Source organism: Syngnathoides biaculeatus, chromosome 18 (genome assembly GCF_019802595.1).
Source record: "Syngnathoides biaculeatus isolate LvHL_M chromosome 18, ASM1980259v1, whole genome shotgun sequence".
Classification (NCBI taxonomy): domain Eukaryota; kingdom Metazoa; phylum Chordata; class Actinopteri; order Syngnathiformes; family Syngnathidae; genus Syngnathoides; species Syngnathoides biaculeatus.
The window spans coordinates 18,860,030-18,880,823 of NC_084657.1; the positions used below are offsets into that span (position 1 = coordinate 18,860,030).

Below are 20,794 nucleotides of genomic sequence, written 5' to 3' on the forward strand. Positions count from 1 at the left end.
CAGAATGTATGGCCGGAGCTGATGCTGGGATACTTGGTGAGCTTCTGACCAAAGAGAGCCAGGATGGCGGTTCTAGCCAGGTGCCTATGGGTGACCCGGGTGATGGGAGCAGCGGCACAAAGGAGACTGACGTTTCAGTCCTGAGATCCGTTCCTGGCGTGGCGCAGCTGTAGTGGACTGGGAGATGTGATGGGGTGATGGCCCCCCCCCACCCCAATCCCTAAAATCCCACCCATCCTGGATACAGTCTCGCTTAAACAATGGATCACAATTTCTCGACGGCTCGAGACAGCAGACAGATTCTGCCCGAGCGTGACTCTTCCAAACGGGTCCTGACAGGATGCTTCCTTTCCCTCCTCATCTTCACCACACTGTTGGGCAACACGCTTGTGTGCGTTGCCGTCACCAAGTTCCGCCACCTGCGCTCCAAAGTCACCAACTTCTTTGTCATCTCCCTGGCCATCTCTGACCTCCTGGTCGCCATCCTGGTGATGCCTTGGAAGGCCGCAACGGAGATCGTAGGTTTTTGGCCCTTCGGAGCGTTCTGCAACATATGGGTGGCGTTTGACATCATGTGCTCCACCGCCTCCATCTTGAATCTTTGCGTGATCAGCGTCGACCGCTACTGGGCCATCTCCAGTCCGTTCCGCTACGAACGCAAGATGACCCCCAGAGTGGCGTGTCTGATGATCAGTGTGGCGTGGACGCTGTCCGTTCTCATCTCCTTCATCCCAGTTCAGCTGAACTGGCACAAAGCTCAGACTACAAGCTACACTGAGCTCAACAGAACGTACTCGGGTGAACTCCCCCCCGACAACTGTGACTCCAGCCTTAACCGGTCTTACGCCATCTCCTCGTCCCTGATCAGTTTCTACATCCCCGTGGCAATCATGATTGTCACATACACCCGCATCTACCGCATTGCCCAAAAACAGATCCGGAGGATATCCGCCTTGGAGAGGGCAGCGGAGAGTGCCAAACACCGTCACAGCAGTATGGGGAACACGTCCAGCATAGAGAGTGAGAGTTCATTCAAAATGTCCTTCAAGCGAGAAACCAAAGTGTTAAAGACACTCTCAGTCATCATGGGTGTGTTTGTGTGCTGCTGGTTGCCCTTCTTCATCCTCAATTGCATGGTTCCCTTTTGCGAGTCCAACCTTCCCAACGATGCCAACGACTTCCACTGCATCAGCCCGACCACATTTGACGTGTTTGTGTGGTTTGGCTGGGCTAACTCATCGCTCAACCCCATCATCTACGCCTTCAATGCCGACTTCCGCAAGGCCTTCTCCATCCTGCTGGGCTGCCACCGCCTTTGCCCGGGGAGCAACGCCATTGAGATCCTCAGCATCAACAACAACGCAGGAGCGCCACTTCCTAACCCCAGCTGCCAGTACCAGCCCAAAAGCCTCATCCCAAAGGAGGCCAACCACTCGGATGGCTGTGTGATGCCCCACAGCATCCTGTGTCAGGAGGAGGAGTTACACAAGCTGGATGGAGGCATGATGGACGAGATGGAGGTAGGTGTGGTAAACAATGCCTTGGACAAACTGTGCCCAGCCATCTCTGGGAATTTAGACAGCGACACAGAGATTAGCCTGGAAAAGATCAACCCCATAACCCAGAACGGACAGCACAACACCATGTCCTGTTGAACACTCGAAATGGACATCTTGCCTGACATAATGAGTGTGTTACGTTGTACAGGACATTCGGACTATCACCCCTAAACTGGAAGGGGGAAAAAAAAACCATCTTCCGAATGTTTCCAAGTTAAAGGCACTTTATTCCCGGTAAACACACTGCAAAATACTTATGGCGTTATCTTAGAACACCACGTGCACAAAGATGCATTCCCCTCTCCCCAAAATTAAGATGCCTACATGTTCCTCCTGTACAGTACAGAGTGACTTAACAGTATACAGCGCAAAGGAAGATGTAGAAAATGTTAGCAAAATGTGTTGATTAATGCAGTCGATATCTGATTCTATTTTTAATTGCAGTATAACTATGGGGGTTTTCTTTGGAGAGCAAACTTTTTCAAGCGGCCAAAAAATGTGGGTTTGCCCTGGGATTTTTACTTTAGTTCTAGGGAATTGGTTGGAATGGTTCCTTGGAGAGGAACCATAATCGGAGACTGAAGTTGAAGTTCAAAACGGATGAGGCAGTAGAAGAGTGGTGTTTGTTTGAGTGAGTCCAACGCTTAAAGACATGTACAGTGAACCCTGGTATATTTGTAGTTTCGCATCTGCTAATGCAGCAATTATTTTTTTTGTTTGTTTGTGTGGAGCATTTCTATGTATTTGCTGAAAAACTCACCTATTCACATTTTTTTCCTGCTATGGCACCATCTTGTGGCCAGCTTGTGACAACATTGAGGAGTTGAATTGAGACGATAGTGCTTTGCTCCCATCTCATGGAAAATCTAAAGCCAATTACAAAGGTTATTGTGGGGTGGGTCACTTAAATCCATAGCTCCTGTGAAAAGTGGGGGTTCACTGTACAAAAATAGATATTGTCTAAAAAGCTCATTTTTTTCCTCATTTATTTATTTTTTTACTTACATGTTAGAGACCTCACTCAAGAAAAGAACCTGCAAGATGTTCTCATAGTGTTTACTGTCCTCAAAATGACTAATATTTATTTGGCCTCTACATTGCAGTTGCAGACTTCTCCTTTTTATTGTGGTGAGTGACTTTGGGCACGTTAGACAAACACTCAACACATCCAATTGCTCCTCCAACTGTGTTGTAGATTTCTTCAGGTCACTTCTTGATTGGCTTCCATTCCATTTCATGTCACAGTCACGGACGGACGGATTCAGCGGCTCGGCCCAACTTGTTATTAACCACACATTAGGATTGGTGAACGTAAATGCTCAACAGGTTTAAAATTGCCAATTATAATTAGGGAGGAAAAATCGCATCACAGAATAACTGGCTAACATGAAGGTTCTTCTACATTTTCTTCCCTTTAATTTATTGACCCCACTTCCCTTAAACTTAAACCGCCATTTAATTTAATACTCTTTTGATTTATTCCGTCGCCTTCATGTGTGTGAAATTGTTCAGGTTTTGAAAATGTTTTTTTTTTTTTTTTAATATCATACATCACCAGTCCTTGAATGTAAATATCTAGAGGGAAACAAACAGAAACATGGAGTAAGACAGAGGAGGAGGAGGAGTGCACTCAACCTTAATGAAGGTGAAGTTGACTGACCTTTTTAGGAAACGTGTAAATATCTGATTTCTTAAATTGCTCACGCTGGCCGGCGTGCTGTGTTCATTGCGTCCATCTTGGAAGCACGTTGTGTTCACAGCATGGTGACAATCACACCGGTCAGTGGAGATAATTTCTCATTACTCATATTATTTACAACAAAAAATTGGCATTGCCTTATTTATTTAATACAAGACGTGCAAAGTAACAGGTCTGCAACACCTTCATTTGTGAGCATTCTGGACGCTGTTATTGTAACTATTTAGCCTGATATGATCTTCCCAATGAATGATGGTTGACAACTTGGTAAAGAATGAGATATCCAGTTCCATGAAGTCTTAATGCCTATCGAGCCGATTGATTAGAATCTTAACAATACAGTGAACCGCCTCTTGTCACAATGGATAAGGATCAAAGTCAAACAAAATCAAAGCCAAAATCTGCAAGTAATTGTTGCGCCATCCCCCCAGGAAGATATATACTATTCTGTAATTGCCTATAAATTCCATAAGATGGCAGCAAATGACTACTTTTCTCTTACTGAAGCTCCTCAACTCACTCCCACTCCAACTTCCACCTAGTTTGCACAAAAGTAATACTATTCATTTAGCCTGTTCAAAAAATGGTAAAAAAAAATCGGAGCTAGGTTCCCCCAAAATACATGTTAATATACAAATTAGTGAATGCTGAACTCCGAATATGCAGGGATTGACTGTATACTGTACAGAGGGTTCTGGGTTTATGACGAGTTCTGTTGCTACCATAACTTGTATGTAAGTCGTAAACGTGCCGTAGTCTGTCGCTACGTTAACCTAATGTATTAATACAATTGCAGTATGCAATGGTATGAACAACTCTTGTAGGCCAAAATAAAAAGATCGAATATATTACAGCAGTAACTGCGAGCAGTTCTTGTGCCACATGACTACTTAATCTTACTGATCGCTGGATCATTTATTCTTTCCATAAAAAAAATAAAAAATAAAAAAGTCATTTTGCTTTCTTTTAATCTAACAAAATTCTTAAAATTTCAATGAAAAATAATATTTCGTGTAAATAATTAACTTAGTGAATTTTTATTTTTTATTTGTAATTGAAAATGGAAAGAACAACTCATACACAGATATTCATACCGCTGCGCAAACCTGTTCACTACGCGCTGTAAATTGGTACGGTGAACTGAGGACCTCCATGTATGTATCTGCGAGGTATATTTTGGACCGAAAGTAGCTGAGTCAGAAGTTTTCTTGCCAGGCCTACACAGAAAGGGGTATTCCCCCCCCCCCCCAAAAAAAAAAAAAAATTATATATTTTTTTAAAATGTGTTCATCTTGTTTATTCAAGTGTCATATGGTGAAGTAAATTTGATTTGTGATAACTTTTATGTCACCTGATGGTTTGAGATGACCTGTTGATATGACTTGGCTAGACACCCTGTAAATAGATTTTTTTAAACGCCTGGTTTATTTATGCAACATAACTACAGTAGCTATGAAAAAAGTTTTTCTTTTAAAAGTTTTCACAATTATTAGTGAGAAAAGTGCTTTTTAGAGGGTATTTATTATTATTTTTGGTATTATTAATAAGATGGTAATCATTTTTACGCTCTGATAGGTGACAGAAAATAACTTTTTGGGGAGGTTGCTTATTATTGGTTATTCTTATTTCAAAATATTGTTCACAATCAGGGGGTAACTATCTGGGGGTTGATGGTTTGGGGTTAGAGTACCAGCTGTTTCATGGGCATAGATTGCACGGCCTGTACTTTTTTTTTTTTTTATGCACGTTTACTAGTTGACTTTTTAAAGAATCTTAACACTAACTAACATGGATGAGGTTGCCAATCATTCCTTTGTGACTCACTAGCGCCTCTGGAGGAACTATGAGGTATGAAAAGATAGCGCCAGCTTGTTACCAAAATCATATACAGTGTAAATACCTGTAAAGATTAAAATCAGGGGACTGTAAACAAATGCAGGAAAACAAGCTGCACGTTACGTATTAATGCCAAACCAAAGTTAGGTTTGATGAAATGACATTGTGTATTTTTGCACTCAAGTCCAAATACATCTCTTGGGTCAATGTCATGTGTTTGGCTACGGAGGAAAGAAAGAGTGGTGGAGCAAGCGCCTATTCCGACACCGGCGGCAGAAAATGTTTGCTCACATCCGGGGAAGAGAAAGACCGTCTGATAGAAAGCAATTGTTCTTGAGCGCGGCGTTTGATTTTCCCGTGCTGGAAAATCCAATGCTGTCCATACGGGCAACGTGGGGAGCTTGTAGCTCAATATGTGGCACACAAGCAGCTCATTGTCCTCGCTGCCTCATCCTCCTCTCACGCTGCTCTGTTGGCTGAACATGGATTAGCAGGCATTTTGCTGTCAGCTTGTTTCAATTTCAAACAGCCCTAATTATCTTTCAAGTGCCACTACTTCAAGTATGTTCCCTGCTTTTTGTGTCATATGATGCCTCCCAAAAAACAGGCCTGGAACTATAAATGTGTACAGGATGCATGGGAAAGGACCGTGGAGAACATTTCCTCCTCCACCTCTCCCTTGCTCGTTCGTTTTTCTCTTGGCTGCCTCTGTCGCCCCGATGAGCATTCCAGATGTTAACATGACTGAGTTTAATATTAAACAGACAAGGCCTACTGCTTCACTGCTGTTCTCAGCGTCACGGCACAGAATCAAAGCTCGCAGATGTTTGAGATAGAACAATACTGTAATCACGGCGCCTGAATGTGGAGACATCGGGAGCATCTTAATGCTGTCTTCAATAAAACTGGAAATATCGGAACTTGGAAACACAAAGTCAAAATGGAGCTTATCGATGAAAGCAAAATGTTATTCAAATCCAGATAGGTCCATTTGAGAAAACTGGGAAATATCTTAAATATCCTTCTACCCTCCCCAATAGATCTTACTTTAAAGAGCATACTGTTGCACTTCTCAGTTTTTGCAGTTTAGTATTTTTACAACATTATTGTGCATGCGAACTTGCCTCACCTTCACCAATTCTGCCGTCAACTGTACTTTTGTTTTGGTAGTTTGGGCAGAAATATCTCACTTCCCAGTTGCAGTCTTGATCTTGCACTGTTTTTGTTCCATTGTTGCACAATGTCAGACAAATGTAAGTCTGTGAAATTGGAATGCAACAAGTCCTTCAAGTTTGTTTTTATTCTATTATTAAGCTATGCCAGACTGATCCAGCTATGAAAATGATTTGCTTTACTGAACAAGTAGGGCTGGACCTATTCTGGAAGTCGGAAATTTCAAAACTTCCAAGTTGTCCCAAACACAACAAAAGTATGTTTTGTTCCATTTGATTCCAAATCTATTTGTTTTCCTATCAGATGGGAACTCTGGCTTCAGGTTTAGGGTTGGATTTTATTCCAATCATTTTATTCTGAAGGTCAGAAATTTTGGAGCTCGTGGTTGTCAGTGATGCATCAATGGTCCTTTAGTATGGTTTTGTTCCATTGTTGCACAATCTCACACTCCTGTCAGTCAACTGGCATTCTTTTCCAGTCATCCTATTCTATTCCAAAATTGCTGACTTCCCAGTTTTCTGGAATGCTGTAATTGCCTTTTGGTATTTTTTTTTTCCCTTTTTTGTTGTTTTCAATTTGCACCATGTTCATGAGTAATTTGAATGGTATTGCTTTTCATCAGAGGTCAGAGAGTTCCAATGAACCAGTTTACTTGAATGCAACTGTGATGAATTTACATCGTATATTCACTGCAACTTAGAGCAGAAGCAGACCGCTTAGTTTTTCTGCCACGTGTTATGTCTTTTCGTACATCATTGGTACATTGTTGCCCCTAATGCATAAGTATGAGGTTTGATTTCAAATGTTTTTATCAACTACACTTTTCCAAGCTCAACATCTTAAATTTTAGGGTTCCCAGTTTAGATTGTTGCTTTACAGCCCTGATGTCGCCAGTAGGAGCTACAAGTAGCATATTATTATACGTTTCTTTTTTTGACCTTTCAGCAGTCCCCCCCCCCAAAAAAAAAAAAAAAAAGGACATCATTTTGCTACATATTTACAATGAGTAGCCTTGAGTTTGAGTGGCATTCTATCTCTCGTTCCATACAAAGATCTGATATTAACCACGTCCCAGTTTTGGGTAACGTTGCCTATGGTTTACGACGCTTTCAATTGCTGTTTGTGTGCCTTTCCATCAATGCATCTTGAGCTGTGAGTTCATCTCTGGTGTGTTTTGGCTCCATGTTAAAGCACCCCGAGGCCTCACCTTGCTAACACGGTGAAGTCATCGGTGCTCACGTCACCGCTTTGATTCAGAAGAAGGCCGAGGTCAGGCCATGGCCCTCTCGAGAAACACGTTTCCTTTTCATCTGCCTGCATGTCCTCCAGTTAGGAGTTAGTGACAGAACAATGTCTCCCAATCAAACGTTCAACGTCTTTAGCAAAATGACAACGCCTTACTGCCCCTCCTAAACTCTCCTTCCTGCATCCTGCCCACACCTGTGATGCAGGGGCCAAAGGTAAAGCAGTCGGACATTGTTGTCAGCGCTTGTAAAAATAAATAAATAAATAAATAAAAACAGCAACAAAAAAACACAACTTCAATGATAGTATTTACATATACTGGATATGGGGATTACGTATTGTACTATGATGTTTCAAAAATATTGTATTTTTCTGTGACAAACACAAGTGCTTTTTATCTACCATGAAAAACCTGTAGCAAATGCTGTTTGTCTGCTTCTCCATTGTTTGTACTCAAGATGCAGGTGGCTGGTGATTATTTATCTATTTATTTACATGTTTTTGGTGTTCTTTCATGAAAGTGATGTCAAAGATTATACTCCTCAGACTTATTACTGTATTTAGTTCCCGGTATGTACAAAGCGATATATAGATGATGTGCCCTAAAGAAATAAATATGTATGTCTCTTTTTTTAAACTATTCTTGTTTTGTTTTTTTTTTTGTTTTTTTTTTTTTTGCATCCATGCTCTGTGAATGGTGTTATTTTGTTTATGTATAAAACACTGCCCTAATGGTTAATAGGTGTGTCTCACAGTTCTCAGTTTCAGGTTATCATATTTTATGTAGACTATTCTTTTAAAAATATATTAACTTGGACTTGTATTTTCTTTCAAAAGATTATGATTTTGAGAATCATCACACCGTGATTATATCAAATCTTTTTCCCCATTGAAAAGAATGCATTTAATCCATTGCACTCCCCAAAATAGTTTTTTTTTTATTTTTTTCATGAGAAAAATGACACTCAACAATATTGTACTGCATTAAAACAAGCAGTAATATAACATTTGCACGCTCCATAACTTGCAAATAAGGCAAATGTAAGCACAAAGCGCGACGGTACCAAATGTATAATCCTTCCAGCTTCTTCTATGGAGTTTATCGCCAGTTGGAAAACCATCTGAAAGACTAATTACTGCCATCAACTGACATTGTTCTCCCACTACAAGAGAACAAATATGAATTGATGGTGGTTGGATGTTGTTAAGTGTGCTGCCACCATCTAGTTATGGGGGTCTGAAGCGGACTTGTTTCTCAAATTTTACTCATATCTGATGGATGTAAATGTGTCTCTTTCAAGTCCATATTCAATTTAAAAGCAGTTTAAATTAGACTATCAGATAAGGTTGATTTCCCCCACCCCCACCCTCTTACGCAGGACAATGGGGTACTTCTTAGCATGTCTTCCTCAAAATTGAGAGGTATAAGGTTTGAATCGTAGTTTACATGTTCAAAACGTCCTTGCATGTTTTTTCTCCAGGTACTCCGGATTGCTTACAAGCATGTTAGAATCATTCAAAGCTTTAAATTGCCCATTGGTAAGAATATCAGTCTAAATGATTGTTTGTCTCTACGTGCGACCAGTTCAGGGTCTACCTCCCCTGTTTGTCAAAGTGAGCTGGGAAAGCTCCCAACTGATCCATCACCCCAATGAGGACAAGGACTGTAGAATGTGTGTGTGCGTGCATGTGTGTGTGTTCTACCTATGACACTGTGCAGCTATCGGAATATCACGTCGCCGCAATGGATCAATGTGGATTGATTTGGAATTGTGACTCATTTTTTTCCCCTTTTTTTGGGGAGGCCGGTGGGGGAGTGCAGCTTCCTAAGATGGTTATCTTAGCGGCCTTGCCTGTCCATTTACATATTCGGACATCCACTTGACAGTTGACACATCCTCGTCCCGCCACAACACCCCACCACCATCTTACCACTCCACAACGCCCTTCCTCATTTGTCACTTTAAATGAGACACAGGCTCAGGTCCCTTTTGCTGCAGATAAGTGATGCATAAATGCATTGCGAGACACTTGGCGACTCTCACGACATTATCCACGGCATTATTCCTTTCCACGTGTATGTGCTACATTTTAGGACTGTACATAACACAGCAGTTTTCAAACTAGGAAATACAGGTGAAGCTCCGGAGCAAAAGAATAATTACAAAGCATTTCCTCCCATACAAAATATAGTTATCTCCTGCCAAGTCAGGAATCAGAATTTGCAAGTTCACCTACTTGTCACATAACCAAAAGTGACAAATTTAAGCTAACAAGCACTATTTAGAACAAAAAATAGAGCAAATATGCCTCCTAGCACACCACCTATCACATCATTTGATGGTGCATTTCCTAACCCTGCAAAACAAAATCCTCCCTCCTATTCGTAAGCCATCAAAAATTAAGGTTTTATTTCAGATACGGATAAATTACATAAGCATTTTAGCTACCTTAACCTCTTACAGTCCATACATGTGTTTAGGTGTGTGCATGTGTATGTGTCACACAGAGTATATACAGTTGATACTGTTCCACTTTTCGGGCTTTTTGACTTCGAATGTCCCATGCACAAAGAAACTCATTTCAAGTGATGCGAGTTCGGCAAAAAACTGTTTGTGAATGGTGTGAATGCATCATTTGACTGAACTGTTTCAATATAATGTGTGATGTTAATTCAGACTACATGTAATGTGGTTAATGTCCAAAAAAACAGCCAAGATTCTGAAATTTCAAATACTTCCACATGCCCATTGTCTCCTGCCTCTCAAATAGTTAGACACAAACGCATCCCCTTAATGTGAAACTGTGCCCAGCCAAGTGAATGTTTGCCATCTGAGGGAGGCATAGATGCTAAATTCAAAGCGGTGACTTTAATAATTAAAATCTTGGCTGGATGCTGCATGTGTTCTACTCAAAGGTCCATCTTACTTGTATCCATCAACTCACCTGATGCCACCTCATGGGAAACATGTTATAAGAAACAATTAGATGGGCTGTCTTTTTTTTCAAGGGGAAAAAAAGTCAAAGAAAATGACAAGATTTCAGGCTTCATTCTGATTTGATATTCTTGGTTATTAATATGATAGCATTAGTATTATAAATAAGATGAAGTTAGCCATGACTTACTGTATTTGTTTTATAGTTATTATAACACTACATTAACGGTTTTGAGTTACACTTTTGTCATGTACAAACCATTAAAAGTCAAAAACATAGTTTTCAAGCACAAATTCCTCATCACTTCTGAATCTTTTCAGCTTCCTGAGTCCCCTTCACTCTGTTTTGTTTGTATTACACCCAGTTGTTGGCCAACATGGCTTGGGTTGTTTTTTTTTTTTTTTTTTCCAGAAGTGGATATTCTAAAATAATCTGTGAGGTGATCCCGGTTTGAGCGTGGCCGGAATTGTATGGAAAGCGATTGACACCTCGTCACTCATTGAGTTTATTCAGTTGGGTTGGTTTCTTAAAATTCCTAATAAAGGGACAAAATGGAGACAGAAAGGGTCGCTATTTTCAAAGATTATTTCAGTCATGTACTACAGTCAGGTAATATTGACAGTTTTAAACATGTGAGAATTATAAACTTCCTCTTAAACAGGCCTTGGCCTTGGCAAGTTAAAAGCTGTTCTGGACCCCTCAGTACCTGTTAAAAGATTCACATGAATATATGTACATACAATATTTGAGCTTGAATATAATAACTGAATGAATTATTAAAATGGAAAAAAACTGAGATTTATGTAATGATTCCACCCTGGAAACAGTTCAAATAAATCATTAATAGCTCCAAATTATTGACATTCTTGCCTATAATGAGTGTATTTTTAAACTTTTGATTGCAGCTGATTGGACAAGCTGCCAAATGGATATTAAAGCAATATTGGACAGAGAGGTCAGAGTGGAAATACAGTCAAGGTTAATGATAGACTGAAGGCAGAAGAACACACACGCACGCAACCATGCACGCACATGCACAAAAACATAATGTGTGTGTGTGCGCGTGCATGCTGTAATGTGCTTATGTAACCACAGCAGCACCCACTCAGCTCTTTGGCTCACTCCAAACATATTTTATTCTAGAGTCTTGAGCAGATGACACACTATATTATTATCATAAATAGATTATATTACGTTGCTTTTTTTATCCAACAGACAAAATGGCTGTCAAGCAATTTCCATAGTAAAAGGCTGTGTGAGTGCCCCAGAGGAAAGTAGTCAGGTTAAACAGCACTTACCGAGGCCACATTTAGCAATTAGTACATTATTAAAAGCAATGTTTTATTAAAAAATAACAACAGGTACAATGAGTTTGACAGTCTCCAAAAATGAAGAAAATGAAGTCTGGTGCAGACAAATGTATTCGACTTCCGACATGGTAATTAAATGAAAAACACATTTCAGCATTACTTTTAAAATGAGGCTAATTGTAGTATCTATACAATGATTCCACAGATTTTATATTTAGATTCTTATTCAAGCAGTGGACATATAAATTCTACTCCATACATTAAGTCCTCCATCAAATTTTCTATTGTCCTCACTAGGGTCAGGGGTGAGCTGGAACCAATGCCAATTGACCTTCGGGTGAGCACCGGGGTACACCCTGGGCTGGTTGCTTGGCAATTACAAGGCACATAAATATTTAAAAATAACATTTGCATTCACATTCACACATATTGACAACTAGACTCTCATGGTAGCCACGCAGGACAGACAAAACTGAAAGATGAAGACATTCGCACCAGTAATACTGATACTTCCGGTTCTAGCAGATGGACTCAACGAGGCACAGTGTCATTAAATGTCTAATTTAATGTTTCACAACTGTCGTTCAGTCAGTCGAAACTAAACATTCATCCATATTCTATAGCGCTTCTCCTCACTGGGGGAGCGGATGAGCCTGAAACAATTACACTCACGTTCGCAGCGACAGACAATTTAGACTGCGGCTATTAAAATAGTTTTCCTCATCTGTATCGCAGTGCAGCATTGTTTGCTCCCTTGGTATATCACATCACGCATCGCATCAATCTTGTGTCCCACTTCATCAGTGCAAGGACGTGTCATCTTAATCAGGAATAGTCGACCGGATCATCGGGTTCATCGTGTATTACCTATTGATGTTCCTGTGATAATTGCTCGCCTGCGGGTTCAAGCTGGCCAACATGGAGAACTGCACTGATCCACATTGCCAGCTGATTGCATAATTGAGTAATTCTAACCTTCCGCTGTTACTAGGCTGAGTGCTAGCTCTGAAGTTGAGCACACTGCAACTTGTTTAGATTTTTTTTTTTCCCAGAGAAGAAGATAATCCTTTATTGATCCCAAGTTGGGGGTAAAGCAACACACAGCAGATTGCGGTATGTTAAAAATGTGCATGTTTTGGAGATGTGGGAGGAAACCGGAGTGCCCCGCGAAAACCCACCCAGGAACAGGGAGAACATGCAAACGCCGCACAAGTGGAGCCTGGATTTGAACCCCGGTCCTCAGGCTCGCTTTTCTGAGGACCGGGGTTAAAATAGCCTGTGAGGAGTTTCCAAGTTCTTCCCATTCCTCCATAAGTTTTGTCCAAGCACTCTGGTTTCCTACATCCTACATCCCTAAAACACTCGGATGGAGACTCTAAATTGCCCTTAAGTGTAGTTGTGCGTAGAAATGGATGTTTCTTTTCACGTACCCTCCGATCGGCTGATAACCAGCTCAGGGTTTATCCACCTCCTCCCCGAAAATACTGTAGCTGGGATAGGCTCCAGCACTCCCGTGACCGTCCACCAGGCTGATCTCGGGTGGACTCGTGGGTCCGGCCCCGCCTCTCGACTGATTGGATGGGGTCCTCAGTCTCTGCGATGCAGACACAACAATTACAGAGCACCTCTGTCAGTTATTGTGCATGTGAAACAGATACAGATCACTTGCATGTGTCTGCAGGCAGACACCCCTGAGACATATTCCCTGGTTGTGGGCCCGCTCACTTAATGCGATGAATAACTCACGATTATGTGAATTGTTTGGGTATCCCCTCGCTTACACTTTGGTCCCATAGATGTTTTGAATTTACTCCCACCACACATTTGTTATACACACGGGTTCATGACCCTTGTCCTGCATATTTCCCTTACTCTCCTTGTCCTTTCCCCTCCTGTCCTGTCCTTCCATCACAGGGTGTACAACTACTGCCCCACACAAACCTCATATCTAATGTGTCATTGTTCTAGGTCTATACATCAATGATTTAATTTCCTCATCATGTTTACAGTTAGTTCTTTGGTTGTCTTTTCTCACTCCCCTCTAGAGATCTGATTCTCCATAAATGTCCATCCAAAAACTAAGAAACCACAGCATCAGCTTATAAAGTCCACTGTGAGACTGTAAAACTGTTCCAGCATAAGCGGGATACGGATCCTCTTTTCTGGTTGACTTAACAGTCGAACAGGACAAATCTCTCTCTCTCTCTCTCTCTCTCTCCTCTCTCTCTCTCTCTCTCTCTCTCTCTCGCTCGGTCTGTTTCAGTCTCGCTCTCACGCTCTATCTCTCTGTGTAAATATATGTATGTATGACATAATTTTTAAGTTTTTGGACTTTTGTTGTCTGTTGCTCACGACTGTCAATGACACAAAAGTGGCACTGAACACTGTTAACCAAGCCTCACTTGTGTCAGCAGTAGGTGCACACACAAGCAAGTTCTTCACCTTGCAGCTCCAGCACATTTGCTTTTCTTAATGATTAATTGTCTCCCAGCGACACGCTATAAATATCTCTATATATGTATTCTCTGCAGAGGATATGGCCTACCTTTACATTCTTTTTTTTTTTTTTTTTTTTATGAGTAACTTCCCAAAGACTTTTCTGGAGTGGGACATCAGTGGAATTAGCTGTATTGCTTTAGGTGGTTATCATCTCAACTGGGAAATGTTCATTAATGATACGTTCCCGCAGAGCAATCACTCATTTGCAGTGATCAAAACTGCCTTTAACGATGCATTGCGAAGAATGATAACTCATCTCCGGCTGTGGCTCTCAACTGATTGTTGTTGTCAAACATGCTGGAAGCTTTATCGATTAGCCTAATGAAGGGACATCCTTTCTGCTTCAAGTGGCTTGCTGGGCTGATAATGACAGCAGAGCCGAATCATTGGTGTGAACAGGCACACAGGAATGCGTGTCATTACAAAACAAAAAGAGATTCACCTGCTCTCTTAGTGTTAGTGCAGAGAAAAATTACTGATGACTCAACAATATACGAGGCATCCCATTAAATTTTGAATTTGATGCATCTTTATTTGTCAACCTTCAATCCCATTATTATGAGGGATAATTAGTCACACTCTAAAGAAATGTACTGTATCTCAGGGATGAGAATTTTCTGCAGATTACTTTTTTTTCAGCTGAAAATATCATTGTTGTGAAACGTGTAGATTCATTGAGAATTTTTTTTTTTTGGGGGGAGGGTGAGGTGGGGGGGATACGGCTTGACGCGGGGCGAGGCTGTGATGAAGACCGGCCGCCAGCATCTGTCGGCAATGCTCGTCATGAAATTAGTCACAGCTGTGATAGCGGAAAACGGCATTGCTACCTGTTCACGACATTGCTATCTGTTTGCAGTAATTTGGTGTTTATAATAAGAACAACAACATCCAATTTCCGGCAGAAATTTTGGCAGTATTTCATCGGTATTTTCACTCTGATGTTAACATTTCGTAGTGAAGCATTCTGTTTACTATGATGACATAGTTATAACTTATAGACATACGTACGCATATGTTATCGAGCGGTCTCCACGTTTTCCAGTATGGCGAAAGTCTTGCCAGGGAAATTGATAAAAACCACGGGGTAAAAAACTGTTTCAGATGGTCATGGCTTGAAAAAAGTGTAACCGTGCAGATACGAACAAAAACGGTATCAACATGTCTAACCGAACACATACAAAAAGTGGACGTGCCCGGCAAAGTGCTGTGCACTTATCCAGGAGCATATCCAAACCAGGAAAAACAAAGGTAAGTTGGACGTAAATTTCTCAAATATTAAATAATTGACAACTGCTAATACAATTAGGCTTATCTGTAGCACTGGGCCTGTAGATCATGTATTTTATCGTGCACTTTTATATTTCATGATCTCTCTCTCTCTGGTATATATATATATATATATATATATATACACAAATTACTTGTGTACTTATTTCTGAAGTATAACTTGTAAGTGCAGTAGTTTGATATAAATTTCCCTCACTCTACATTTTTATGTCTGAAGTTTGGCAAAATGATTTTGGTTGTTTGGACTCATATTTTATATGATTGCCCTGTATTTACACTGTCAGAAGTAACCAGAGGTCACCATTTAACAGCGTTTTATAAAAAAATTTCATGCAGTAGGTGTTTATTAGCTTATATTTTAATGCATGCAATAAGTGTGCATGGCAAGTTTCTGGAAACCACACAGCGGAAGGCCTGCTTTTACAGCTACAGATTAAAACACTGGACTCTTAGAGCTAGCCTTTTCACAAAGTAGGGAATGTCCAGCTGGAGGGTTGCACTTGAACTTTTTATCAACAAAAGGTTGATTCAGCAAATGCGTCAGAGGGAAAAAAAAAAAATAACACTAGCGACTTCGAGTCCTTCAAAGACTTTAAGGGAATCTTGTGATGCTCAACAACCTGAATAAGTATTGATAAACCTTTATTACTCTCTCAATCATCTGCTGAATCCATATTTTGTTAGTGCTGAGTGTCAGCACCAGCCCGCCTGACAGAAATTCCTTGGCTTTGCATGAACGGCTCCTACAGGCAAGTTCACTGACACAGTTTTAGAGGCAGGTGCTCAAGCGAGAAAAATCCGCCTATCGGCAAATTTACTCATACTGTTAAAAAAAAACATTTCCATATATTTAGCTTATGTATATATTTCGTTTCACACACAATCAACACAGTGAAACAACTATCAACAACAACAAACTCAGCAAAGGGAAGTTATAGTGTTGAGCTGGGGAAAAAAAATCAAATAACTTAGCCCAGTCAATTTCAAACATAGGTTAATGCTAAAGTTTTGCCTTGAGCTCTCCTGGGACCCCATAAATAAACAAAGAATCAAATAAATAAATGCATACTTAAATTAATTCATTTTAAAAATCTGCCCAAAATTATGTTTTTGCCACCAGAGCCCATTTTCACATGGACATTGATGATGGTTGCAGAGTTAGGGCCGAAAAAAAATACATCTTTGATCTTTGCCATAAAATAATAATCTATAGCACACTAATGGTAATCATGTCAGCTATCCATATAGCATTTAGCATTTTGTTGTCTCACATTCTGTAGACTGTACTTATAAGAGATACTCAGAACCAACATACTGTATCTCTAAAAATTGGATTAAAATGCATGTTAGTCGTAAACAAAGTGTGTGTGTGTGTGTGTGTGTTTGTGTGTGTGTGTGTAGGCTGCATCAGAAAGGGCATATTTTTCATTCAGGGCAAAAGGGGAGTGGCTTGAGCAACACTTGGATTCTATGTGTGTGTGTGTGTGTGTACCAACTGTTTCCATCAGCGTATAGCAAACCTTTGTGGATTGTCAAAAACAGAACCTGTTTCAAGAAACTTTCCATGTGTAGCATTTATCGAACTACCCATTGGAGCGGTACCAATATTACTCTATTGTCTATTGGTGCAGCAAATAGTGCAAGGTCTAAGTTTTCAAATGTTTATGGTCTGAATGACACCAGAAACAAAATAGAGAATGGAAGAGTAAAGTGACTACAAATTTAAAAAAAAAAAATACATTAATGTGAAACCCATGAGTTTTTTTGCTTGTCATGTGCAGGTTTTCTTACATTTTAAAAACTGCGCAAGATGTTAAAAAATGAAAAAAGAAATTGGTATGTGTGCAGGTAACTAAACCTAGTGGTCCAGGTCACAGAGACCATCTTGGAAATCCCCATCTGTGTGTGTTCATGGATCTTTCCTATTTTGCCCTGAATCTGTCAGGATTCCTGAAAAATTCCCTGGGCATAATTGGGGAACCCGTCCATCTCATCTGTCCACCCTAACATCCATTAGCTTTCCATACCTGTGCCTCTGCTCCCACTCCCCCATCGAACATTTACATTCCTCTTGGTTCTCATTCACCCCGATTGCAGACCAGTACACACACACACGCACACTGGAAGAGCCCGGCAGTAATTTGGCAACCAGGGAAATACAAATGTTAATGAAATGCGACCACTTGCGGCTAAGTCACCAAAACTTAGCGTAACTTTGGAGCTGCTTGGCTGAAGCCACTACTGATCCTGTGAGGAAGTTTCAAACATTGCCTCCAAAAATGCCTCCAAGGTAATTAGTTTCATTTGTATTAATTAATTTTAAGTGGGGTAGGGGGATTTATAACTTGGTGCGAGTTGTGCATCGATTGAACTGCCACTAAACAATAAACCTGCAGGCCATATCAATAAAAGCCACTGGTGTGCGACAACATGAGTTTGATGTTGCTGTTGTTCACAACTTTTAATTCAGCAATTAACTTTAGCTTCTGGTACCTGGAAGTATACCATCAGGTTAAATATTTACGCTCCAACATTGGGCTCTGACAGATTTACTATTCCACCTTCAGTCATCATATGGATTTTTGGGGGCCCCGATCAATAGCAGCCCATAGATACTGCAGGAAAATAAGCCCCCAGAAATCTCCAAAGCAAACAGTAGTTGTAGTAATTCTAACTATCCAATAAGATTCAATGATGAAGTCGTGTGTGTGCGCACGTCAGGGTTGCTTGACTCGTCCAGTCATCAGAATTTAATTTCCACTGTTCATGAACTGTGACAAAAAGATTATCCAGCAAGGACTTTTAAAAAAGCTTCAGACAGATCACAAAAGTACCCAAATATTTCACGGTTGAAAAGAAAAACTAATCAAATGCAGTAACAGATTTTTAAGATTGGAGCAAGAAAGGGGAGTTTTACAATTTATATTACAGAAAAAAGCACAGGTTTAAAAAAAGATGAGAAAGTTATGCTACTCTAGCTTTCCAAATACTGTACAGTGGTGCCTTGAGATACGAGTGAACGAATTTACATATTTACACGGTGGATGAAAAGTGCACTATGGTTAAGCCAGTAGTATTCAAGAGATGCCACTTTGTTCTCGTACATTCTAACAGGGTGCGCCACATTACTCACGTTTTATGAAGTCTTAGATGGCTGAAACATGGACGAGAGGTAGCACTGAAGCGCGTTTGTAGCCCTGGCAGAGCCGGCTCCGGAGTCGGTGTCAGCACCTGGGGCACGCTGACTGCCGCTTGATAATATTAGTTTGAGAGTTGTAAGTAAATTAAATGCATGCCTGAGCTTTTAAATAGTTGTAAGCTGCCAGTATGAGATAACATGTGAACTGCTTTTAAGTTTTGAGACACCCTATTAGGTATTGTCATGTTTAGTTACATTCGCCCCATTTTACTTCAGCTGTTTTACTTCTTTCACACCATTGTGACTAAATTTTTGGCAGTTTCAAAAGGTCACTAAAATCACGCATGGACATCATTCTACGTCATGTTTGCAGTGGCCTGAAACGGGACTGCCATGGTCTGTGTTAGTCTTAATGTACTGTAGCCGGAGTTTTGACACTGATAGGTAATACATACAATTACATTTTCATATTTTAAAACAGGCGGCACAGTGGTGCAAATGTTAGAGCGTCTGCCTCACATTTCTGAAGACCATGGTTGAAATCTGCCCTGCCTGTGTGGAGTTTCCATGTTCTCCCCGTGCCTGTGTGGCTTTTCTCCGGGCACTTTGGTTTCCTCCCACATCACAAAAACATGCAGAGTAGGTTAATTGGAGACCCTAAATTGCCCATGGTGTGAAGGTGAGTGTTAAGGGAGGTTTGTTTATTTGTGCCTCTCAAGCAAAAGTGACTTTTATCATTAGTTTTCTTATTGTATTTACTCAAATAAGATTTTGTCAGTTTTTGATAAATGTATATTGGTGAAATTCAATATTTGTATTCTGCCTCGCGACTGACTGGTGACCAGTTCAGGGTGTAGTTCGCCTTTGGCCTGAATCTACCTGGGACAGGCTCTCCCGTGACCCTTGTGAGGATAAACGGCTTGGATAATGGATGGATGGATGAACATTTGTATTAAAACCAAAACATTTACAGTTTTAACAATTCTATGACTGTATATTGGTTAAAAAAAATATATAATATATATAACCCTATAAATATATATGTTGACAGCACTCCTTTTTCATTACACATGATCGGCTGTAAACAAATTTCAGTTGCTTTGGTTTGGCAGTGCAAGTTTGATTCAGTTAATATAGTGTATTAACAGGAATATCATTCATTTTTCTCCTGAGCTTCACCCAAGGGGTAGACAACTCTCTCAGGGCTCGTGTGACCTATTTCTCACAGACAAAGGCTCGTCTACGTTTCTTCAAAGAAAGATTAAAAAAGAAGACCAAACGAAACACCCCCTGTAGTACTAATTTCCTGTTTGGAATCAATATGTCACATGGTACTGTTCGTGAGAAGATGAGAGCAGAAAACCATTGTCAATGCTGGTCTTAGTCTACCAAGTCTCAGCATTGTGACACTGAAATGGCCCTTTTCAAATGCACAACATATCCCTGTGGATGCCCTTCAATCGTCTAGCCTTTTATTCATTTTATATAGGTCTTGTTCTTCTGAGAGTCGTGGATGAGCTGGATCCTATTCTCGCTGTTTTGGCTAAGAGAGAAAGATTACCGTCCTGGACGGGTTGCCAACCAATTGTAACCGCAACCACAGTATCCTTCGTATTCTAAATATTGCCGAGTGAGGCTTGAATAGATCAAATCTCTTGGCTTACTTACATTTGATAAAGGTAAACACTGAGACACTGCTTATTATTAAGGTGGCATTGAGTCTGCTAATAAGCAAAGTCATGGTTTCCCTTAAAATATATAAATACAAGATGTGATGTCCCGAAAACCTTGTGCCATCCACTTTCTCAAATTTTTGACTTCCAAAATAACACCACCTTTTCTCATTCTCTCTGTCAGGGTCCTACATTGGGAGACTGTTGCTTTTCTTAAGATCCCTTAAAACTCCAGCAATTCATTGAGACGCCTCCTTAAATAAAGACAAGAGAGGCAAGTGGCCGCGAGGCCCGCATTAATCCTGCTGAGCGGACATAAAAAATGAAAATGGATCATAGTAAGTGAGAAATATCGATTGCTTCTTGTTCCTTCATTGTGACGTCTGCCTCTGGGGACATCAATCAATTTAATTGCAGGTTCCTAATTCGACCTATTG

General features: G+C 40.5%; 1 protein-coding gene across 9 annotated transcripts in view; it reads left to right on the forward strand.

Moving 5' to 3' along the window:
* drd1b (dopamine receptor D1b) overlaps positions 1-20,794 on the forward strand; it is a 112,955-nt gene that overhangs the window by 10,225 nt on the left and 81,936 nt on the right. For 4 of the 9 annotated variants that reach the window (XM_061803117.1, XM_061803119.1, XM_061803120.1 and 1 more), the window contains one exon: positions 4-4,493. The exons of 4 other annotated variants lie outside the window; for them this stretch is intronic. In XM_061803117.1, coding sequence (XP_061659101.1) covers positions 261-1,655 — 1,395 coding nt within the window. In that variant the 5' untranslated portion in view covers positions 4-260 and the 3' untranslated portion in view covers positions 1,656-4,493. Of the gene's footprint in view, positions 1-3; positions 4,494-20,541; positions 20,696-20,794 lie in introns of those variants that run through there. One more of the 9 variants, XR_009792457.1, reaches the window with a different exon arrangement.